Below are 25,430 nucleotides of genomic sequence, written 5' to 3' on the forward strand. Positions count from 1 at the left end.
CTGATATATAAGCATATTTACTCAGGAGCAAGTTAAGTGGGTCTTACTTCCAGGATATGTTTGCTTAGGATGTTAGCATTATCTAACAAGAAACTCAGTGAAAGTCCATGAGACATGCAGTTTAATTCAACATTATTTACTCAGAAGCAAGTTCCATTGATTTCAGTTGGGACTTACTCCCAAGTAATTACAGCTGTCAGGCTGCAATCCTTTACCACTTATTGGGAAGCCAGATCCATAGAGCTCAACTGGACTTACATCCAATTAGGCATTTGTAGAATTGTGCAGTGAGACATGCATTTACTGTACTCAAATCCATGGCTGTATGTACTCATTGGACACTACTCATTCCATGCATACAGGTGAACAGTCCACATATATGTTTCTGGCCATTAGGCTTTAAATGCATACAAAATAATGATGAAAGAAAGACATAGGCTGAAGGGATTTTGGTGTGGTAGACGAATAGCTAAAGCAGCACTGATTAACCTGGAGCCCTCTAGATGTTATTGGGCTCCAGCTTGCATCAACCCATCCAGCATGGCTGATGACCAGGCATGATGGCAGTTATAATTCAGCAACACCTGGAAGGCCACATAGACTCTGTTAGATGCTAGTACTTTTTCTTCACCACTGCACATCCTCCACATCTTAGCCCAGCTTGAGAAACAACAGTGTTTCCAGGTAGTGGTCACTGGAGGCGAGGCCACCCTTTCATTACCATATAAAGCCATGAGACCCATGGTTAGCAGCTCACGTTCACTCCCTAAAAGGGCATGGCGTGATAGAGCACTGGACTTGGCTTGGCAAAGCCATGATGGGCCATCAGCCATTCACACACTTTCAGCTTAACTAGCCTTAGAAAGTCATTGTGAAAATAATATTGGAATAACCCTACAATGGCCTACAGGTACCACTCAGTTTTTGCCATATGTGGTGGACATGTACATTGGTAAAGGCTTTCTGGGAAATGATATATAATGAACTTAAGAAAATGTTTAAAAATACATTTGTTAAAAAACCAGAAGCCTTTTTACCAGGTATTATAGGTGAAGAGTTTCCAAGAGAAGAAAAAAGACTTTTTATGTATGCAACAACAGCAGCGAGAATGCGACTAGCCCAGAGATGGAAGGAAGGAGAAATACCAACAAAAGAAGAATGGCAGATGAAACCGATGAAGTATGTGGAAATGGCGAAACTGACAGGAAGATCCGAAACCAGGAAGATCAAGTATTTTCTAAAGACTGGAGTAAATTTGTAATTTACTTAAAAGACCACTGTAAACAGTTAAACTCTTTGGTAGGGATGTAAAGACACTTGTAATGTGGAATTGTTTTAATGGTAATTATGGCTATATACCGGTAATAGTTAGAGAAGTTAAAAGATGCAGTAAATTTAATCTTAAAGATGAAACCCATGGAGGAAGGGAAGGAGATCTAAGGGTTCGAAAGTACTTTGTATTTTAATGTTTGAAATAGCTATGTTTTATATGTATAATTTTTTTTTCTTAATAAACAAAAAACTTAATACAAAATTATTTTAAAAAGGAAGGGGGAATTGGTGGCCCTCTTAGTCCCATAAGCCCCAACCAGTGCAGCCAATGGTCAGGGAAGATGGGAGTTGTAGACCAACAATATTTGGAGCACCACAATACCCCAAGAGCAGACAATACTGGGCTGGATGGAATAGCCTTCCTTTGGATTTTCCAGGAATCACAGAATCATAGAGTCTCAACTTAGCTGATGGTTTTCCAGTTGCTGACTCTAAATGGAGGCAAACATCCACCAAGAAGCTCCAAGTGCAGCTTGCCAGACTCCATTAAGGCAGGGCCAGCCAGTGGCGGACTCCCATCAGTCCTAGCCAGTGTGGTCTGTACACTGTAGTCCAAACATGTGGATAGCACCATACTTAATGCAGACTACCCCCTGCATTAAGAAAAGGAAGAGTACCCATAAGTTCAGTGGGGCTTTCTTCGCCTTTTGGTTTCCTCCAGATGTTTTGGACCACCATGCCCAGCCACCTCAGCCAGAGTGATGGGGATGGTAGCCCAAGACATCTGGAAGGGAGCAGTCGGAGGAAGACTGTGCTAGCATATTGCTGCCTTTCCTGTATTCCTCTCCCCCCCCCACCTCCATCCCATAGTCCAGATGCTGAGAGCCCAACCTAATGATTTGCATCAGGTTTGCTCCCGCTAACGAAATGGGCTTCCACAATCCAGGGTTATTATTTTGGGGGGCGGGGGAGAGAACAGATCAATGGACTAGCTTTGTTCTTCTTCTTCCTCCTACTTTAGTCATTTCTTCTCCGATCCACCGAGACTGCGCTCGCCTACCCGCCGCGCCGGTGGCAGCGCGGAGGTGGGGTGGGTGGCAGGGAATTTAATAATGATCTGTTTGTGCGGAGACGCGCCTCCCTTTAATAAGCCTGAGAAGAAACCCAGGAAACCTTAGTAACAAGATGGGCTGGGTCTCTCCTTCAGGCAGTGAGACACACAAGCAGAAAAAAACAGAAAGGGGAAAAAGGAGAGGTTGCAAGGAGGCTGGAATCGAAGCGGAAGGGCACCCCTTTACTCGGAAGTAAGGCCGATTACGTTCAATGGGCACTACTCTCCAAGTCCACAACCTGATCCGCGCGCCCTTTCACAGCCCCTTTCACAGCTGTGCGTGCTTAAACGTAAAGGGACCCTTGACCGTTAGGTCCAGTCGCCGTCGCCGACGACTCTGGGGCGCTCATCTCCCTTTAGGGAGCCAGCGTACAGTTTCCGGCTCATGTGGCCAGCATGACTAAGCCGCTTTCTGGCGAACCAGAATTTAAATCAGACATCCCCAAACCAGAGCAGTGCACGGAAACGCCTTTACCTTCCCGCCGGAGCGGTACCTATTTATCTACTTGCACTTGACGTGCTTTGGAACTGTTAGGTTGGCAGGAGCTGGGACGGAACAAAGGGCGCTCACCCTGTCACAGGGATTCCAACTGCCAACCTTCTGATCTACAAGCCCTAGGCTCTGTGGTTTAACCTACAGTGCCACCCTCGTCCCTCTGTGCCTGCTTACTCAGGAGTAAATCCCACTGAGTGCAATGAAGCTGACTCCTAGGGTTAAAGCGCGCCCACAACTGCAGCCTGTGAAGCGCAGTCCCGTGCTGTGCTATTTACGCACTCAGTTCAACGGGTCTTGCTGCTCCTAAGGAAACGTGCACAGGATCGCAGCCTAAAAGCCTTTGGGAAGAAGCCCTCGGTTGTCGTTCGATGGAGGAGCAGGCGCAAGCGATGAAATAATATGCAAGGTGTGTGTGTGAGAGAGAGACTCCCTTTCAGCGGGCCAAAGGTAAAACCCGGACCAACCTGCATCCTGCAGAATTGTTTGGCCACAAGCCCCAGCATTGCATCATCATAAATGAAGAAGTCTAGCCTCTCCCACCTGGGAGGTGGGAGGGAGCAGGAGACATCGGCTCAGCTTGGAGAAGGAGCAGAGCAAAAACCTGGTTCGGGCACCTGGCTGGATTTGACACGACAGGATTCAGCCGCATTTTAAGACTTATTGGGGACGGATGAGGCTGCTCCCCTTGCAGAGGCAATTAGCCTTTCAGCGGCCCGTATTCTGAACCGTAACCAAGGAGGAGTGTTGCATATTGTCCATAGGTGTAGCTAGGATTTTTGCTGGGGGCAGGCCTTTTGTTGGGGGGGGGGGCAGAACTTCAGTTTCCTATGTATTTTTTATTGATGTTTTTTGATATAGGGGGGCAGCTGCCCTTCTCTGCCCCCCTGGCTACGCCCATGATATTGTCTAAGCAAAGAAAGGTTTATTTAAGTCATAGGGATATTCCAGTTCACCCCCCCCCCCCTTTCTCCATCTGCAGTATATGGAAACAAAGCAGAAAAAGAGTGATTATTCTCCCAACGCAGAAAATATGTTTATGGAAAGCTCAGAGGTGCGTGCAGGGATTTACACATTTTCTCCATTAGGGGCTAGTGTCCCTTGAATAAATGTGCGACCAGCAGAAATCTGACAGGTACTGCTTTCCCCCAACAGGGAGATGCAGTGAAGGGGAGAGTTTTACCTGTTGAATGCCTACACTTCACAGAAATCTCACCACATCTGCCTGGTAAACAGAGTTCCTTATGCACAAAGTTTTAAATTGCTCTCTCCTCTTTTGTTTAATGCTCTGGAGTAGTATACAAACAGCCCAATCTGCAGTGATGAGAAAGCAACCTAACATTTAGGGCAGCTTGCTGTCAGGGGTGGGCAATATATAGGGATAAGAGATGAGTGGTCATGTTTCTGATGAAACCAGTAGTCAGGACCAAAGGATAAGCCAGGTGGTTGGAGTCAGGAGCAAGTCCGAACTAAAGGACAAGCAAAGGTTAAACTGGAGATGTGGAAAATGTGAGCTGGTTGGTAGAGTGTTGGACTAGGACCTGGGAGACAAGGGTTTCTATCCACACTTGACCATTAAGCTTATCAGGTGACCTTGGGCCAGTCATTGCCTCTCAGCCTAACCTACCTCACAGGGTTGTTGTGGGGATTAAATGAGGCTGGGGAGTGGGAAGAATGGCAGATGAAGCTGATGGACTACTTGGAAATGGCGGAAATGACTGGCAGAATCTGAGACCAGGGAGGAGAGTCGATGGAAGAAGATTGGAAAAGATTTAAAGTATATTTACAGAAATATTGCAAAATTAATGAATGTTAGAAGAATATTGGAATGAAGTTATATGGTTTTAGTAGAAATGTTATAAAGAATTAAGCAAAAACTGATTGTCAATGGGCTAAAGCGGAAAATTTAAAGTTAGATTGTGTTAAGATAAATTATAGAACAAAAATTGGGAAAGAGGGAAAAGATTTGCTGAATTAGCTAATTTGAACTAGAATACAGAAAAGGGAGGTGTGAGGAAGTCGAGGAAATAAGTGAATGAAAGATAAAGATATGGAATTTGGATGTGTTTTTAAAAGTTTTTGTTTTTTCTTGTTTTGATGTACTGTTTTTTCTTTCTATTTTTGATGTATTGCTTGTTAAATTTTTTTTTACTGTTTTTTTATTTTCTCTCATATTTTCTTTTTGTAACTATAAAACTTTTAATAAATATTATTTAAAAAAATAAAATAAATGAGGCTGGGGAGAACCATGTATGTTTCCTTGGAGAAAAAAGGTGCCATATAAACACAAATAAAAAATATAACTGCCTCCTGAGACTGATGGGGACTTGGAGTCTGACAATATCTGCATGGCTTGGGGTTCTCCACCCCTAGGATACATGACCAAGGCAAAGCTCAGGAAGACCTCGCTTCTCAAGCAAGGCTTAACTAGGGCAGGAAACCATCTTGCAGTCCCTTCCTGCCCAGGATAATCTGGCTGGGCAGGGTCAATTCAGGATATGGTGCTGCCCACACATATGCTATAACACTGGGAAAGGCAATGTCCTGTCCTCTAGACGTTCTTGCACTACAGCACCCCATCGCCTCTAACCATTGGCCCTGCTGGCTGCAGATTATGTGAATTGCAGTCCAAAAACATCTGGAGAGTGCCTTTTGGGCTACCCCTGCTATAATATGTAATTCAGTGGCTCATCGTAGTGGTCAGGGCAGCCACACACAGTCCCAAAGGTTCCCCAATCAAGGCCTAACATCTCCTGATGCCTAGCTGACTATTCCTTGATTAGGCAAGTGGTTCATGTTGATTTTTGACATTTCATCAATGAGAGCTGCTGACAGGAGATGGTCTCCTGAGGCAGCTGAAGAATTTCTCTGAGCCTTTTTCAAGATGATAAAGCATTGAAGCCTGGAGAAGGTGACAACCTTCCATATGAGACAGGTGTGTGTGTGTAAAACACTTGTTGGCAATTTTTTTCTGAGAGAGGGAGAAGGGAAGGCCTCAGAAAAATAAAGAGCTATGAGCTGGCTGAGGACTCAAGGCCTCTTGGCCATTCAGGGCCTCCTTCTAGGGATCAGATGTGGGGTAATGGATCTGAAGTCTTGTAAGAACATCTCTTTGCCTCCATGGAAGGGCCATAGCCTAGTGCAGGCATGGCCAAACGTGGCCCTACAGCTGTTTTGGGACTACAGCTCCCATCATCCCTAGCTAACAGGACAAGTGGTCAGGGATGATGGGAATTGTAGTCCCAAAACAGCTGGAGGGCCATGTTTGGCCATGCCTGGCCTAGTGGTATACACATGCCTTGCCCCAGGCTCCATCCCCATAACCTCCAGGAAGGACTGAGGGGAAGACAATTTTCGGAAACTCTGGAGAGTCGCTGCCATTCAGTGTAGACAATGTTGAGTCAGCTGGCCCAATGCTCTGAGTAAGTACAACAAAGCTTCTTTTGTTTAATGCTTGTGGTCACACTTATGCTCCACTGGTATGTTCTTCTACATATTTTGTCATTTCCTGTGCCTCTGGATACCTTTCATGAGATCATAGCCAAATTTTGGTTCTGAAGATGTACATGTTTTTGTCATTCGATGCCATTTTGAATCAAGATGGTCAATTGAACTGCCCTGATTTTAACTACTGATTTCAGTAAGGTTATTAGGGGAGAAATAAGGGTTTCTGTGTTTGGCCAAAGGTTCCCATGCTCTGCCACAGTACTAAAGGCATAATGGATTAAGTCATGATTTTTAATGTAGTTAGATAAAGACTCATAGATGAACTACTGTCATATTCCAAGCATTGTAGCCCATTGATGTTCCAGATGTTTTAAGTCTCTAATTACTGTAAACCCCAGCCAGTATGTCCAGCGTTCTAGGATGTGGGACTTGCAGTTCAGCAATATCTTGGAGGACCAAGGTCTAATAATCTAGCCAGCCATTGCCTCCTCTCGCTAATAGAAGTGGCTTATCAGTTTTCAAGCTAGCTATTTTGTTGGATGTTTGAAGAAAATGGAGAAAACATTCCTGCAGTTGCTAAGCATCCACGAACCTTGAGGTGGCTGCAAAGCGCATCTGGTGACATAGCAACCAGGAGGGGAAGTTTCCTCCATCCTGATTCTAGCCACACATCTAGAACTTGGAGCCTGCAGGACTGCGGCAACAAATGGATGAATTCATGTCACATGGCTGTTCATACTTGGATGCAATCGGTTCCAACAAATGCTGATATATGGGAAAAAAGGGGAATATTTGCCCTCTATCTTTCCTTTCCAAGCATCAGATGAGAGAATGAACGCCACATAACTTTGTTTCTGAGACCTTGAAAACATCCTTTCTAACATCCTAGTTGGTCTTAAAAGTCTTGCCATACTGCGAAGTTTGGATTTTATAATGGAGCCACACAGCTATCTACAACATTTCTGCATTTTGCGGCATAATTACACTTTGGTGACAAATCTGTCAATTTTGTCCTCAGGCAAGAAATCTGCAAACTGACATGACTTGTGCTTGTAAATTCAGATTCTCTCTCCCCTGCCTCCAATTTGATTTAGCTTTTGTTTCACCACGTTGGAGTGAAAGCCACATATAATCTGTTGCCGAGGTTGACTAATATTGAAACTGTGTATAGTTTTGGATTAAGAATTCTACGGTTTATGTTTTTAGGTTAAAACGTATCTGTTCTTTTGGAGCAAAACACTATCTCAGTGCATTTGACACTCATCCCAGACAACCAGAGAGATACATTTTGTTTTTATAATAAATTGTCGGAAATGTTGATTTTTTTGGCAACCTCAATTTCAGTTGTGTCATGGCTGAGGTGTAAGCAGGTCTTGGAGAGGAGCTAGGACCCAGGGACGTGTACACTCCATACACATAAAGCATGGGCCTCTTTTCTAGAATCCTGGGAACTATAGTTTACCTATAGCTGAGCTACAATTCCCAGCCCCCTTAAAAACTTCAGTTCCCAGGTTACTTTGAGGAATGTGCTTTAAATGTATGGTATATCCACAGCCAAGGACTTGCACGAGAGAGTCAGAGCTGAGGGGTGAAGCCCTAGGAGTCAGTTAAAAAACAACACCGCTGCATGAAGTGTTATACTTAGTTGGCAAGTACACCCCCACCCCCACCCACCCACACATGCATGTTTGTGCGATGGTGGAGAATTGTAAGCAGGGAGGTTGAAGGGACTAAAAAGCAAGCTGTACAGATTGTGACAACTGCTTTAAAACAGTGCAGAATGATGCAAACCACTGACCCACCATGCTAGACAGGGTTTAGATGGGTCAGAGATTCCTAAAAAGAGCCCTGCTGTTGAACTGCTGCCAACCAGAGTAAGCAACTCTGGGTTAGTTGGACCAATGGTCTTTCCTGATAGGTCGGCTTCATACTTCCAGCATTTTATGGAAATACTATGTGCTGCTATTCAACAGCCAGGATTGAAGGGACATGGCGCTCCGTTTACTTTCAATGTAATGTAGTAGGGGAAAAATCAGCTTGTGTTGTCTAAATACCGATGCAGGTATCTGGGTGAGAGCAGAAATCCACACCTCCTCACCGCAACACTCTCACAAGTCTTGTGAAGGCACCATGGAGTTCCTACATCCAAACCTTCCTTTCCTTGTATGGTTTTGTTTGCCCAATTCTCTCTATGCACTTCTGTGAGGTCCTTCTTAACACAAGGGACTTCTCTGAAAATGCAGAGTAGCTGACAACCCTATTTGTCTAAATACATGTCTGGAATATGTTTATGTATTGGTTTCATTAATAATACATATAGCTCTTTGGCTATACACAATAATTTACAGTGCTCCTTAATCGGCACACCAGCGGTATAAATGGTAGGTGATTATGGCTGCAATATACTTACCCAGGAGTAAGTCCCCATCAGACACAACCGGACTTACTTGTGAGTAGACTAGGCATGTATACGACTGCACCATAATCTCCTTTTTCTTTTTCCAACTGGGGTCTGAGGTTGAGATATGACAACTCAGCCACCATGATTGTTTGGACCACACTACTGTGTGTGTGCATGTGTACACCCCCCCCCAAAAAAAATGTACAGGAAAGTGGTCCTTTGTGCAAAACGTCTCACAATGATTGTGGTGCAGATTTGCAGATTTCCAAGCATGCTAAAATATTTAGATTCCGGCATGTGCATGTAACAGTGTGCAACAGGACCATTTAGGGTTTTTAGGCTGGTTTTAGGCAGTTTAAAGGGCATGGTGACCCCAAATCAGAAAGCCCAGCATACAGAGCCATGTCTTTATTCTGCCTGCTTTAAGGAAAGGACGAATCTCCAGGCATTTTCTCTCTCGGAGAAGGAGTGCAGTTTATCTTTAAGGAGGCTAGAGAAATAAGGAATGAGGCTCACGCTGCATGGGTGACATCACTAGCTTTTGGCTCGGCGTTCTGTATTCTCTGGCTGTAGGCTTCAGCCAAGGCTGCAGGGTGGCGTGTTTGAAGAAGGCGAGATTCCCAGGTGGGCAGAAGACTTGGAGCCGCTCTTATATTCGAGCTATTAGCGCGGGGGCATTAAAAGGGCAACAGCAGCCAGCCAGCCAGCCCTGCAAGCGGGGGGAGGGCAATGCCATTGCGAAGGCTCCCCGGCTCTCTCTATCTCGCCTGCCCGGCAGCCTCCTGGCGAGAATGGGCGAGTTCTTCCCGTTAGAGGAGAAAAGCGGGATGGAAGGAGGTCCGGCCCAGCAAAATGTCTGAAGAAGGCAATCTCTCCAGCTGTTGACGGCAGGATCGCGCCGGGTAGGAAGCTGCTACGAAAAGGGGGAGGGAAAGCCTACAAAGGAAGATAGCGCTGCTTGCAACGGAGATCAGGCCGTGTGGCAAGGAAATGGTGCAAACCGTGAGCTATTGACAAGGCAGAGGCTTATTGCCCACCCCCTCCTCCTTTTGAGTGGAATCGGCTGGCGTCGTTTATTTATTAATTTTACCCCCCTCCTCTCCTGCTTGGCGCCCCCTCCCTCCATTTACCATCGTGTTTTAATTCATCGGGGTGGGGTTTTTCTTTTTTGCAACGGTAAGCGGGGAGTGAACGAAGACTCCCCATTGTTTTTTTTTTGTGTGTGTCTGTATATATAGGATCTGTACGTTGGAAAGCCTTGCTCTACAGAAAACGGAAGCACCGGTGTAAAAAAAAAAAAAAAAAGGGGGGGGGAGAATAGGAAAAAAGGAGGGGGGTGAAGGAGGACCGCTTTGCAATAGCAGCAGCAGCAGGAGGAAACACACACACATATTCCGGGGGCTGGGTCTCTCGGAAGGAAGCTGGCGCTGTCCGTGGTGCTGAATCGCGCGGCGCCTCCAAGCTCCCCGGCGTTTCTGTGCGTGCCTGTCCTCCCGCCGCCTGCCACACGCTCCCCGGGGGAGGAACCGACAGAGAGGGCTACAGGGTGCCCGGGTGGGTGCGCCTCCTTGCCGCTGACGATGGCCACGACGAGAGCCCAGCCGCTCTTCTTCCGCCCGTGATCCGGCGTTCTCGATCTCCGATCGCCGATTCTCCCCTTACGTTGCCGTGATCACGGGCGCAAGGCAGCACAACAAACGCGCTGAATCAGTTGGCGAAGAGGAGGAGGAGGAGGCAGGCAGGCAGGCAGGCAGAGCGGCGGCGGCGGCTCGGCGAGAGAACCAAGATGTCAGTGCATTGCTGCAAAGCTGCAGGACTTCTGGGGCGACGGAGCAGGGCGACCGGACTCCCGCGTTAGGAAGGCAAAAGACAGGCTTGGATGTGCGTTGTGTGTGTGTTTCAAGAAAAAGCCCAGGATTGAAATCGACCAAAGGGCAGCTTTCTTCCTTCGCTGCCTGTCCTCTGAAACAAGCAAGCATATCGACCGTGACCAGGATTCTTGCAAAATCATCACCATCATCATAAAAACACACTCTACTTCACATCGCAGGCTTCCCAGTGTTTAGAAGCAAGATTGCTGGAGGCTGGGGAGCTGAAGATTGGGGCTTTTTTTTTTTTTTGGACTTTGATTTTCAAGCGTTTCTACTCCTTGAATGTGGCCCCCTTAAAGGGCTGAGAGAGGTAGAATAGCTGCTGTCTATCTAAAGCCCCCCTCTGGTATTTCTGGGTGGGTTCAGTCTGGAAGGGCTCAGTAGACTGATCCAGATGGCCAGACACAAGCAAGGGGAGGCTGTTTACCACTGACTGCCGTTTCCTGGCCAGTGACAAGACCTCTCCGCCTTAGCAGACTGATTGAAGCTGAAGCTTCAGAATTTCCTGGCCATTTTGCCACCCCCACCTACTCTTGCCCATAGGAAAAAGCGAATGAGTGCCCAGGGTTCTTTCCTTCTGGAGCATAAGTTTTTCCTCTCCTCACTTCCTCCAGAGTTTGATGAATCTCCACCTGCTTCTATGTGATCACTGAAGGAAGCCACTGTCCAGTGACACCTGCCCAAGAGCTGGGCTCATACCTGGTATCCAGTTCAAAGGGCTTTCTGCCTCCTAGTGAAGATGTCCATGGTCTTTCTGTGAAGCTAAGGTATGGCTGCCGGAAGGTTATTGCTCTATGCCGGTCTCTCTTTAGCGTTGTGTGCTCTAGGCATGCTGGCTGTGGCGATCTGCTCTGACCATTGGTATGAAACTGATGCCAGGAAGCACAGGGAACGGTGCAAAAGCATCACCACCCGGAGGAATGACCCCGGCTTCATTTATAACTCTAACAACAACCTGCCCCTCAGAGCCAGCAGGTCTAGATTGGACCGTTGGGAAGGGAAACTTCTCTTGGCAAGAAACAGGAGGCAGCTCTTTGCCATGAGTGCCGTTGATGAGTGCAACAGACAGTACAACTCTACTAACATGGGGCTGTGGAGGAAATGCCACCGGCTGGGATTTGACCTGGACTTGGAGGAGCTCATTGCTAAAGGTAGGGTTTCTTTTTCAGAAGCAGTTGTCCAATATAAGTTTATTGAATAAGCTGAAACCAGGTGCAAAGATACTGTGCAATGCCTACAAGTGCACCCACCAGATTATCCCATTAGCCCAGCAATCACATTTGAGAGAGTTTTCTTTTCTGTGGGAAGGATGGTTGTTGGCTATGCTCTGAGTGATTTGACTTGGAACATATATGAAGGTCGAGACATTCTGCTGGGCTTATAGACTTTATAGGAAGGGGTCTGCATGGTCCTCAAATCTTCTGCTCTGTATAATTTTTTTTCATGAGGCCACAAATCACTGTGGCATTTAGAACTCTTTGCTTAATGTATAAACAGTGCAGAAAATAACCAGATGAGCATTTTGAATTTGACCCCGATTAACTGAATCTTGCTAATTTTTGGTTGTCGCTAATCTTACGCTAGAAAGCTAGCTTACTTCTGAATAAACTAATAGACTTCTTTAAACATCAGATAGGGAGCAAACAAGGAGAAGTGCAAGCAAGAGATGGGGATAGAATGTGTGCATATTCAAGCTCAGTGGTTACAGGTTATTTAAAAAGAAATCATTGAATTTCATTTGGCAAAAGTACCATGTTAAATCTCTAAAATGAAATAATGTTATGCCTCCTCCCCAAGGAGAGTCATATGTTGACAAAAAGCGCACATATATCATTTCCTCCTTTTTCATGCAGCATTTGGCCAGCAAGGTTAGTCAATCTACTTGGATTATTTCTTCTGCTCATAGCACAGTACGCAAAAAGGTATATAATGAAGCAGCTTCAGTTAAATATTTATCTAGAAAAAAGGTATGTGAAGGAACAAGTGGATTGTTTTTGCTTGGTTTCTGCCCACGTTATTATATCTTTTTGCTGCAAAACAGAATGTCCTCCAGTAGTTCCTGGATGAATTTAAAAGATCACCTGCAAGGTTTTCTTTGCATATAGGGATTAGGCTGGTTTTTCCTTTATTTTATAGAGCTTCTGTTTAGCTAGCTTTATCCTTCTCAAGCTCTGTTAAAAATATGTTTGTCTTCAGCATAGATTCCAAGTGCATTTGCATAAATATATAACTTTGGTTCATTTGCTATACACAAAGGATTGCAAAGGTCAACACCCTGACATCAAACACTCTTTATGAATCAGCAATTGGAAGCCTGTTGGCTATTTGTTATGAGTTTGAGTTCAAACACAACTTTGGGGTTTAATGGCTAGAAGGCGTTATGAGCTAGCGGCTGTTTAGTGACTTCATGAAATACATTCTTGGCCCTGTTGCAATTTGTAATGGGCAACTGTCCATGCTCAGAAGCTGTCATCACAACAAGCATCCTGATTGGCAGGCTCAGCAGGGAAACCAAGGATTCTTCTAGGTCAGGCTTTGGGTTTCTTGGCGTAGGACCAAAAGGAATGATGGGACTACATCTTGGACAGACCTCTTCTTTTGATAAGTAACTTAAGTCTCTGCTGCTAATAGGTGCAAATAACCCCCAGCTTTTAGCTTGGCAATATACTGCCAATATTGCAATGCCTTTGTACAAATCTTTGGTACAGCCACACTTGAAATATTGTGTATGGTTTTGGTCACTGCATCTCAAACATAGAGCTGGAAAATGAAGACAGGAGCAACCGAAATGATCAGGGGCTGAATTGGAGCACTCCTGTAACTCCTTTATGAGGGTAGGTCACAGTATTTGGGGCTTTTTAGTTTGGGTGGGTGGGGGGACAGGTGAGTAAAGTGGGACATGGCTCTGGCAAACAAAAGTGTGTGTGTTGTAGAGGAAGAGAACAGGGATATGTTTTCCCTTCTAGAATCCAGGGACTCCCAATGAAAGTGAATGTTGGAAGATTCAGGAAAGGCAAGAGGAAATATTTATTTATACAGCACATAGTACAACTATAGTATTTGCTAGTCCATGGTGTAATGATGGCTGCCATCTTAGACTGTTTTGAAAGGGGATTAGACAAATGCTGTCAATGGCTCCCAGGCACTGATGGCTTTATTTTGCCACCAGTATGGGAAGCAACATGCCTCTGAGTACCAGTCACTGGGGAATAACAGTGCAGATGGGGCATTTTCCTCATGTCCTGCTTCTGGATTTTGCAGAGTTGTTTGGTTGGCCATTGTGAAATAGGATACTGGGCTAGACAGGCCTTTGGTCTTATTCAGCTGGGTTACTATGAAGTAGGGCAGATATTGACATAGGTGTAAATCTGATAAATCTACCTCAGGCCATGAGCTAACTTAGTAGTTTTGGGCAAACAACCATGCATGGCCTCAACTGTCCATTAGCAAAATAGAAATAGTAAGAATATGGTTTTTTTGAGACTGAGACTGATGGGAATGTGATAGTATGTTAGATTTTTTTGAAATCTAAAAAAGAGTCTGATACATCGAATAGGAAATGTATGGTATTTGTCTACTCTTCCCTGCCACAACTCCAATTTATTTATTTGAAACATTTTATAAGACCTATAATATAGGTAATCTCTTAGAGCAAAGCCTTCACAAGCCATTGCATAAAATGAAATGAGATGCGTCAAGAGAGATTTTTGAGCATCAAACACCATAAGAATTTAGCACTACTGTAAAGAAGCAAGAAACAGTGGCTTTCTAGATGTTATCAAATTGCCACCAACCCCAGCTAGCATAACTCATGGTCAGGGTCAATGGGAGCTGGTTTAGGACGAGGATCTCTAAATGATTATTTTTTTTGCCCCATTTAGCAAGGGAGGTGAGTCTTGTGGTTTCTGAGATCTAATTTTTGTTTTACTAAAACTCTGAGATCCACCAAGAGAAGACAGGGGTGCAGAAGACATAGACTTAGAATGAAATAACATGATGTCTCAGAGTAGCCACTGAGCACAGGGATTTGTTTTGAGGATGAGAACCAAGCTTCCATACTAAAATCCATTACTAGATACTTCAACATTTCTTCATCTCAGCAGTCTAATATGTGTGTGTGTGTTAACCAATAAGATGCAACTTCACCAAGCAGAAGATGTGGGCTACTTTGAGACGGTCCAGTCTATGTGTGGGTTATTTGGTTGTTGCTATTGTTAAGCAAACTGGGAAATCATGATGAAGATTGGGCGGCTATGTGGGGGGAAAATCCTTATAAAATAACCTCAGCTAGTTTAAAATAATTTTTTTTTGAAACAAATGCAAACCTGGCATTTAACGCCTACAAAATAGCTAAAATTGATAAGTCATACTCACCTGTTTGCTGGAGGGCACGTACAGCTCACAGTTCCTTCACGCATATGTGGTGGGACTGTGCCAAAGATGCCTAAAAAACAAACCAACCCTGAGAGACTTTTATGCTGGAATGGTGGCCATTCATCCAGTGCAGAAACAAGGACTCTAGAGGACAGACTGTACCTGCCATGTTCTGCAATATATAGCTGTGTTAACATTTTCTTTCATATTGATAACAGCAACTTTCATTCTCTTGCCACTTCAGTGCTTGCATGACCTTTGCTATTATTGTTTACATCTGAGCTATGCCTTAGGGTTGGGCAAATGTGGGGAAGGGGAGATGTTCAGTTTGCAATTTTTTAATCAAAACAAATCCTTGATGATCTACTGCACCCAGACAACTGCCAGCAGATCTTGAGCTACCTTTTGCCGCCCCCCCTCTCCATATGTGCTGCTCATCACAGCCAGCCCAAGATATTTTGCTGCCTTGGTGGAGGACTAGATGCTTGCTTCCAATTACACATCCAGAAGTTGGCTGAAGCAGCAGCTGAATCTGACTTCAATACTAGTGATGCAGTAGCATCCTCCACTGAGGCAGCGGGTCAGATTAGGGAGCCCAGTAAAGGCCATGTGGCAACAAAGGGGGAATGGTTGGCAACTTGGGAGGAATAGGTAGGAGCTCCTATTGCTGCCCCTAAGCATCTGCCACCTGAGACAGTTGCCTCACTCTGCCTAATGGTAGGACAGGCCCTTCTGGTCATTAAGATCAACTGGGCAAGCTCTTTCTAAGGCTTGCTGTATCTCCTCCATGTTTTGTAGGAATGGAGGAGTAATTCACCCCCCCCCCCCCGTAATTCAGTAATTCATTTTTGTTTTAGAATAAAGGAAGCAGTTTAACAACAACAACAACAACAACAACAACAACACTGTCTTGCATTTTTGTTTTGTTTTAATGATACTGTTTTTAGGTTGTACACCACTTAGAGATTCTTAAAATACGAAGTGGTTTATAAATGCTTTAAAATAAAATAATGAAATAAAACAACATTAAAACCCATGCTAAATTTACGTTACATGGCAAATCTACCTGTTTTAGCAGCTGCTGAAAACAGCACAGCAAAGGTGCCCTGCTTAATATCAGTGGGCACAGAGTTTCAGAATGTAGGTGCTGCCACACTTGAAGGATCAGTTTCTTGGAAATGCAGAATACACACACCCCTACACTTTTAAGGATTCATATCCTGCTTTTAAACACTAGTTTCACAGAGGGCTAACAATCAAAGCAATAAAGCATTATAGTAAACAGTAATACAACGGCAACAAGCAGGATAACATGAAGCTATATATTGCTATAGGGACACAGGTGGCGCTGTGGGTTAAACCACAGAGCCTAGGACTTGCTGATCAGAAGGTTGGCGGTTCGAATCCCTGTGATGGGGTGAGCTCCCGTTGTTAGGTCCCTGCTCCTGCCAACCTAGCAGTTCGAAAGCACATCAAAGTGCAAGTAGATAAATAGGTACCACTCCTGTGGGAAAGTAAACAGCATTTCCGTGCGCTGCTCTGGTTCGCCAGAAGTGGCTTAGTCATGCTGGCCACATGACCTGGAAGCTGTCTGCGGACAAACGCCGGCTCCCTCGGCCAATAAAGCGAGATGAGCTCTGCAACCCCAGAGTCGGTCACGACTGGACCTAATGGTCAGGGGTCCCTTTACCTTTACCTTTTTATATATTGCTATAAAAGAAGATACAGACAGGGGGAGCATGTATCTCAAGGGCCAAACCACACATCATGATACCTCCCTGTTGTGGGGTGTGGGGTGTGTTTGCATGCCATTTTGGCTACGTAAGTAACAGCACTCACAGCTTGAACATTGGAGATGGAGGGAATGGTCCTACTGATATTATGGAGCCCTAGAACATTCCCCCACCACTTCTTTAAAATACTCCTGAACTCCTAGCTGAATCTCCAGATACACAGTGTTCCAAGGAGCTGATCTTTTGACCTATTGCTTTCACAATAAATTACTTTAGGCGATCTGTTAGATCTGTTTCTAGAGAAAAAGGAAATGAAGTCCATAGTGAAGGAGGAAATGGTACAAAGCAAGAATCCCAGTTCTTGACACCGACTTCAGCTGGAGATTGCACAATACACTTCAGAGAATTTATTTGGTCTTGCTGATTTCAAAGCTGTCTCTTAATGCTTGTATCTGGATTACTCTGAGCTATTGCTTTGATACACACCTACTTCTTATGAGGGACAAAACCGAGTACCCCAATGGGTCCACATTGGAACTAGACAAAGAGAAGATGGAATGAGTACCACAGGGAATCCCAAGGACACGTGCAGTGCAACCTTGTGGATGCTTACCCAGATGTAAGCTCCAATGAATTCAGTAGGATATACCCTCAAATAAATGTGAGAGTGTTTTTGAACTCACATCTGCAGCAACACATATAGGCTTCTTATAAAAGTATGCATGAGAGAAGGGGGCAAGACAAGGTCTGAGCAGGCTTCAACCTGCAGATATCGCTGTGCATAAGACAAGCTGTGAAACCAGCTTCCATATGTGGTTGAAAAAACTTGTTCTGACCCTTCCTTGAGAATCCCACATCTGTTCGTTTTGAGTTATTCTCTGCCTTTCCTCTTTTGGCAGTTTTTGGGGCTCAGAGGTTGATTTTTGTTTCTTTCCTTAGCTTTTCAGTTGAATGACTTTGTATTGCTGCAGTTCATCCTTTTATTATATGGGTTCATATGCATTTGACTGCACATTGCCTTGGAAGATCTGGTTGGTATCCAGCTAACTCATACTGTCAGCAGGAAGATCTTCATTTGTGCAATGGAACTCCCCTCCATCCAGTCCCTGCACACACCCTGTGCCCCCTCCAAATCTGCTCTTGAGAAATGGGAACACCCCCAGAACAGATTTGGGGAGGGAGGGAGTTTCCATTGCACAAGTGGGAATCACCACACAGATGAAATGGGTTAGTTGGCTACTGTCTGTCATCTGGGAAGACTGTATGCTTCTTGAAACATTCCCCTTTCTAGTTGTGGTGAAGTGGCACCCACACCTGCAACTCCTTGGAAGGGCAACTGGCCCTGGTCTTCATGGCGTTGGGTAGTGGGTATCTTGGACCCCTGGCCTACCTGGCGGCAAGTCAGTATGTCACCCAAAGTCGGGTGTGTGTGTGTCAATCCATGCAAGCAAAGTCCAAAGTCTGAAGGTCAGGAAGCACAATCCAGGGTCCATCCAAGTAAGTCAAGTATGAAGCCCAGCAGACAGGATACAGTCCAGAGTCAAACCCAAAGCACAGTCCCATAGAGGTCCAGGAGCATCCAAGCCAAGGCCCATTAACATGGACAGTTGAGCAGACACTTTTGCCCCTCAGCTCTGCTTCCCTTTTGTACTTTGCATGCTGATTGCAGCATCTGGGCTCGACGACACATGTGAACCTTACCTGTTCCAAGCCTACTCCAGCTGATGAATCACACGCTTCCTCCTGGAGCTAGCAAGCCTCACCTGGCCAATTAGGGAGCTGGGCTGTGCGCCCTTCTCTGCCTGCGCCTCCTGGAGCATCCCACCTGCTGCTCCCTATGCCTCAGAGATAGGGGCCCTCTGGAGATAGGGACCCCTGGCTCTGGTGAAGGGTCCTGCTGCTCTGGTTCCTATGCACTGACCTCCATTCTCTTGTCATCCTCCGTCACCCTGTGAGTACTCCCTTCCCCATCCCCTGCTTGCCCCGGTATGTGCTAGTCCTGGCTACACCCCTCACCAGGATTGCCTTCCTCCTCTTCCTTAGTTCATGGCAGTGGGTGGAATTTGCCTCCATCACTTTTACATTCTCAGCCACATGATTCCCTCCCTGTTGCTCATCTGCTCCCATATGTAAGGACATAACATAAGAGCCCTGCTGAATCACACCAAAAGCCCATCTAGTCGAGTATCCGGTTCTCAACCATGGCCAACCAGCCATCTCTCTTGGATCCTTCCCTATAATACCTCAACCATATATAGTCACAATCTATTCATTTTATTAACAACTAAGTTTTCAGTTCACCTTTGAGGTGATTTTTTTTTATTTATCTAAGGGCTTCAGTGGCCATCTGTTTACCTCCTTAAATATGAACCCTCTGCTAAGACAAGGACCCGCTAGTGGGAATTCTTTGTTTCTTCCTATACAAGTTGTTACACGACTCTCATTGCCATGGTATTTTCCTATCATGCGTTAAGTGATGGGTCTAACATCTGTCACATATTGTTGCTTGACTCTTTCCTCTTTTCCCCAAGGTAAGACTGAGTGCAATGCAATGTTCTGTTAGTCTGGGGGAAGATTCACATGTTTTTCTTTTTTTCTGAGGATGAAATCCTTCCAGCATCCCAAGGCAAGGCCAGCAAACTGTGCCTTGTACTTTGGGGGGCGGGGAGAAATGCATGGTGTTAGTACAGAAGAGATGCAATCATGGCTTACTTGCACAATGTGTACACAGAGGAAACTTCCTTTTGCCAAGTCAGAGGCCATTCCTTGCTTGTTCAGGATTGTGTGGCCACAGCTCTCCAGGGTTTCAGAAAAGGATGCTTCTGTGCCATTCCTGGAGATGCCACAAATTGAACCTGGTTCCTTCTTCATGGAAGACACATGCTACAGCCTTTCCTGCAGTATGATTGTTCTCGCTATGTCCGGCATGGGTAGCTAATGTGATACTACTGAGATGTTACTGGATTACAACCTCTGACAATGACAGACCCTCCAAGTGTCCCTATTTCCCAGATTTACAGGATTTTTCTGATTTGATCATGGAATGTCCCGCTTTTCCTTAGGACGTTCCTATTTTTGTCAGAGAAATGTTGGAGGGTATGCAACGAGGAGGCATTGCAGCTATCAGCTCAGGAGAGATCAGGTGATACTGGGAGGTACTAGGTTTTCACCTGGTTCTCTAAGGTTTCTGACGAGGGTCTAGCTCCAGAGTCTGAACAACTGTTGTTCAGGTACAGACGGAGCTGCTCTCAGACTGACTGTTGCTCCCACTTAGCTACTGAAGTTTCTGTTTGATGCTTGCTTGATTCCAGACCGCCTGCCCTGACAGCTATGAAGTAGATGGTAAATAACTTCAGTTGCTCAGTCCAGATAGGCATAATTCTAGAGCAGGGGTGCGCAACTTGTGGCCCTCCAAATGTTGTAAAACTCCAACTCCCATCAGCCCCAGCCAGCATGGCAAAGCGGTCAAAGATGATGGGAGTTGTAGTCCAACAATATCTGGAGGGACATAGATTCCTCATCCCTAGTCTAGAAATAATGGTGCCCTTTTGGCAAAGGATTAACAGAAATATTGAGAATTCTGATCCTTCTAGGTTGCAAATTTCCCACTTCTCCAGGTCTTTCCCCTTGTGCTTCCAGCAGCAGAGCATATGCCCGCGCTGCCCAGGGTGGGCGTACTCCTGAGGGGGGGGGCTCCCGAGGGGGGCAGAGTGCAGAGGGTGCCCTCCAAGGCACAGCATAGCCGCTTCGGTGCATGGAGCAGCACATGCACCCTACAGCCGGAGGTGGAGCGAGCCGCTGATGGTGGACATTTGGCGTGCCGCCTGACTGCAATTCCCAAGCCTCCCCCAGCTGTCAAAATGAAGGTGTGTGTGTGTGTGTGTTTGGGTGTTTGGGGAGAAGTCTTGGTTGAAAGAACCAGAAGAAGAAGAGTTTGGATTTGATATGCTGCTTTATCACTACCCGAAGGAGTCTCAAAGCGGCTAACATTCTCCTTTCCCTTCCTCCCCCTCAACAAACACTCTGTGAGGTGAGTGAGGCTGAGAGACTTCAGAGAAGTGTGACTAGCCCAAGGTCACCCAGCAGCTGTATGTGGAGGAGCGGAGACGCGAACCCGGTTCCCCAGATTACGAATCTACGCTCCTAACCACTACACCACACTGGCTCTCTGGCACAAGGCAAACCGGCACAGCTCCTCCCTTCCCCCGATGGCTTGGGGTAGGCTTGGGAGTCGTGGGAGGGTGGTGGGCCAAATGTCACCTCCCTCAGTGAAGACACCTGGGCGGTCCACCCCCACTGCACCCCCTTCCTCTGCCCCTGTGTGCTTCTTTCCCATTTTGTTCTCCATCCTGTCACTTGTCTGCCCCCTCCCCAGGAAGAATGTGATTCCACCCCCCAAAAGGCAAGATCAACCTTCTGCTTTTCTCACAGTAGCTGCGCTGGGACTGACCCTTCCCTTGCAACGTTTAAAACGTTATGTGACATCTTTGCAGAGATGAGGCAATTGCAAAAGTCAATGCTTGTTGAGGGGAAAAAAATGGTTGTCAGACGACGTCAATGCTGTCATGTCGGGCAATGAATGCTGACTGTTGGTGTTGCCAGGTGGAGGGATTCAAGCAGAACTGGGTTGTCAGAAAGTGGATCCTCATAACTCTTTACTGAGTAATGCCTCCTCCAGATATGGAAGCCCCCAGATATGTGGCAGATCAGGAGTCTTAAATTTACTGCCCCTCACTCTTTTAAAAGCTATTTTTAAAAACGTCACCAATAGGAAGGATGTGACTGGTAGATGGGCAGTCCTGCCCCATGTCAAAGTTGACTCATATGGTGTGAGATGGGGTGTCCTGTTTTGCCAGCACATTCCCTGTAGGAAAAGCAATGGTGAAGCACTGGTGAACCCCCATCCCTTAGCTGATGTCATGCAGTCTTGGCAGCTGATTGGCAGGATTTTTTATTTGGGGGAAATGGCCTTGAGGGCTATATCGGACTCTCTAGCAGGTCTAGACGGGCCTGTGGCCCAGAGGTTCCCTGCTTCTGATTCATAGCTTGACTGGGCACACTGCAAAGTACTGTGTGTGTGAGACGCCAGCCATCGTTGGGTCATGGGGTCTGTGCCCTGAATCCCTTAAATACCCAGCAATGCCCCTGTGGGGAACCAAGTATTGCCATGGCTCCTGGTGTCTGTAAACTAGTGAGTAATGGATTGTGCAGTCACCACATTGTGAGACTAGATTTCCACGGTTTTTTGAGATTTCGGCTGTTGAGTCCACTGAGGATTGGACCCTATCAGGTGAGTTAATTCCCCTTGATTCTCTCTCTGGAGGCTGCTGGACTTATTGCTTGGGTAGAAGTCAGATTGTCTGAATCCTCCCTGAGTTTCTACAATCAATCAGATGGTGGATGGCTTGTTAGGTACAACAGGGTCTCTTGCAGGCCAGGTAGTAATTCTCTGCTGCTTCCTGCACTGCCTGGGTGGCTACTCGGGGCCAAATGGATTTAAATGCAATATGGGCATTTAATAGATCTTGCTGTTAATTAAAAAAAAATCCCCTGCATGGGTGGGCCTGATCACAATCAAGGGATAGAGTGCCTCCCTTGTGAGGAAAGGTTGCAGCACTTGGAACATTTTAGAGGTTAGGGCAGGGAATAATAATAATAATAATAATAATAATAATAATAATAATAATTTTTAAAAAGATGAGTAAGTGGTGACTTGATAGTTCATAAAGTGGTGCATAAAGGTAAAGGTAAAGGGACCCCTGACCATTAGGTCCAGTCGTGACCGGCTCTAGGGTTGCAATGCTCATCTTGCTCTATAGGCTGAGGGAGCTGGTGTTTGTCTGCAGACAGCTTCCAGTTCATGTGGCCAGCATGACTAAGCCACTTCTGGCGAACCAGAGCAGCGCACGGAAACGCCGTTTACCTTCCTGCCGGAGTGGTTCCTATTTATCTACTTGCACTTCGACATGCTTTCGAACTGCTAGGTTGGCAGGAGCAGGGACCAAGCAACGGGAGCTCACCCCGTCACGGGGATTCGAACCGCTGACCTTCTGATCAGCAAGTCCTAGGCTCTGTGGTTTAACCCACAGCGACATGGAGTAAATCATAGAATTGTTGAGTTGAAGGAGACCCTGAGGATCATCTCGTCCACCCCCCTGCACAGCAAGAATATGTAACTGTCCCACATAGGGATCAGACTTGCAAACTTGGCATGACTAGTACCATGCTCTAACCAACTGAGCTATCCAGGCTGATAGTTTTCCTCCCTCTCTCATAAGTTGTGGACAGCCAATGATGCCAGCTGTTGGGAGATTTAGGACAGATTAAAGGGGACTTTCTCCTTCAGAAGGAGATGATGGACACCAACTTAGATGGCTTTAAATGAGGATTGGACTAATTCCCGGAGGAGAGGGCTATTGGTGGGGCTACTAGCCATGATGGCTATGCTGTGCCTCTAGTTTTGGAGCTACATTGCTTCTGAATACCAGCTACTGGAGACCAGAGGAAGGGAGAGGGCCCTTGTGCAAGGGGTTCTGCTTGTGGGTTTCCTGCATGCATCTGGTTGACTGCTGGGAGAGCAGGATGCTGTCCAGATGGACCATTGGCCCCATCCAACAAACTCTTCTTCTGTTCTTGCAGGAGAGGGGTGTGTGTTAATTCTTCTCCTTTGCATTTCACTCCCATGGAAAATCACCCCAAACCATTGCTACAGTCCCTTAGGGGGATGACACCTCCCTGCGAAAATGCCATTGCTAGTGCTGGTGGTATTTTTTCCTGGGATGTGGCATAGGATCTACATTGGCTCCCAGTACATTTCTGAGCACAATTCAAGTGTTGGTGCTGACCTTTAAAGCCTAAATGGCTTCGGCCCAGTATACCCGAAGGAGCGTCTGCCCAGACACTGAGGTCCAGCGCCAAAGGCCTTTTGGTGGTTTCCTCACTGCGAGAAGCCAAGTTACAGGGAACCAGGCAGAAGGCCTTCTCAGTAGTGGCACCCGCCCTGTGGAACACCCTTCCATCAGATGTCAAAGAGAAAAACAACTACCAGACTTTTAGAAGACATCTGAAGGCAGCCCTGTTTATGGAAGCTTTTAATGTTTAAAAGACCACTGTATTTTAATACTTTGTTGGAAGCTGCCCAGGGTGGCTGGGGAGACCCAGCCAGATGGGCGGGGTATAAATAAATTATTATTATTATTATTATTATTATTATTATTATTATTCAGAAAGGGTTTAGCCCCACTTCCCCATGTGCCGTGGTTCTGCTCCTGCACACTATTTTTGAAAGCACTACATTAGGTTATGTATATTGGTTTTTCTTGGTCCCACAAGGGAAGCAATTGCTGCCTCATTTCAATGTGGCAGGGGCATGTGAGTTAGATGTGAATATAGTCTCGGCCTTACCCACTGCAGATGGGCAGCGATTAATAGACAACTTTATTCTGGGGAAAGTGTTGGTTTTCAAAGGCTTTCCAAATGGCTTCCTCCTGTTTCTGATGGCCTTTGTTGCTAAGAGGGTGACTCCTTTGACATTTCAGGGTAATGATGTAAGGAACATGGATACATTTTCCTGTGGTTTCCATAGGAGACATACAGGAGCCAGCTTGTACCTGCCACATTTTTTAATTTTTTTTTTTGCCAGCCAGGTTTCAAAGGGCCTTAGGAGATAATCTCCTCCAGCAAGTGTCTGCCTGATGCTCTTGATTGCTGGTGTTCAGCTTGTGTGACCTTTGCGGATGTTTGTGTAGCTTTATATGCTCATTAGGGAAGCGGGTGGTGCTGTGGGTTAAACCACAGAGCCTAGGACTTGCTGATCAGAAGGTCGGCAGTTCGAATCCCTGCAACGGGGTGAGCTCCCGTCGCTCGGTCCCTGCTCCTGCCAACCTAGCAGCTTGTAAGCACGTCAAAGTGCAAGTAGATAAATAGGAACCACTCCGGCGGGAAGGTAAACGGCGTTTCCATGCGCTGCTTTGGTTCGCCAGAAGTGGCTTAGTCATGCTGGCCACATGATCTGGAAGCTGTACGCCGGCTCCCTCAGCCAGTAAAGCAAGATGAGTGCCGCAACCCCAGAGTCGGTCACAACTGGACCTAATGGTCAGGGGTCCCTTTACCTTTACCTTTATATGCTCATTGCTTTCACCTGGTATTGCCATTTCGTAGCAGCTAACGAAGGGAGTGATTTCTTGAGTGCCCCAGTGGTCTGCATTGCTCTGCTCTGGAATCAAAAGGAAGATTTGGAAGGGGGCCACTGGAACCTGTACTTTGAATTCTTCAGTTTTATTATTGGGTAAACACATATATATGGATAGATACTTGGAAGAGAACGAGAAGGCAACCCATTTTTAGATCTCTACAGGAAGGCATGCTCTCCTCACAAACGACCGTGTCAGCATGGTGTGCCATATCAATGTACCTGCCAAGCAAATAGCTCAAGCAAGTGAGCCAAGTCACAATTTACATGTGAAGGAAAAGCTGAGCTGTGACTCTTTGTAACTGTACCCCTGCTTTTAAAACAGCAGCACTGCCATATTGTGCGCCTCTGCTATTCAACCAAGCGATTTTGAAAGGGCAGCATATTATATGATGATGATAACATCTTTATAGCCAAGGAGTCGGAGAGGAGCTTGTTGGATTTATTGCATCTGTTGCCAAGAAATAAGTTGGTCGGTCTTGGGTACCACTATGCACCATGACTTGGCTGGAGGTATTTGCTGCTCTGCCTCCATCA

General features: G+C 46.0%; 1 protein-coding gene across 2 annotated transcripts in view; it reads left to right on the top strand.

The window, feature by feature from the left end:
* Positions 1-9,160: 9,160 nt before the first annotated feature.
* The window catches only part of TMEM178B (transmembrane protein 178B), a 263,560-nt gene continuing 247,290 nt past the window's right edge, over positions 9,161-25,430 (top strand). Inside the window, exon 1 of one of the 2 annotated variants that reach the window (XM_083401549.1) lies at positions 9,161-11,746. In XM_083401549.1, the coding sequence (XP_083257675.1) occupies positions 11,365-11,746 (382 nt within the window). In that variant the 5' untranslated portion in view covers positions 9,161-11,364. The remainder of the gene's footprint in view (positions 11,747-25,430) is intronic. The other variant, XM_083401548.1, reaches the window with a different exon arrangement.

Source organism: Podarcis tiliguerta (genome assembly GCF_965153285.1).
Source record: "Podarcis tiliguerta genome assembly, chromosome: 10".
Lineage (NCBI taxonomy): Eukaryota > Metazoa > Chordata > Lepidosauria > Squamata > Lacertidae > Podarcis > Podarcis tiliguerta.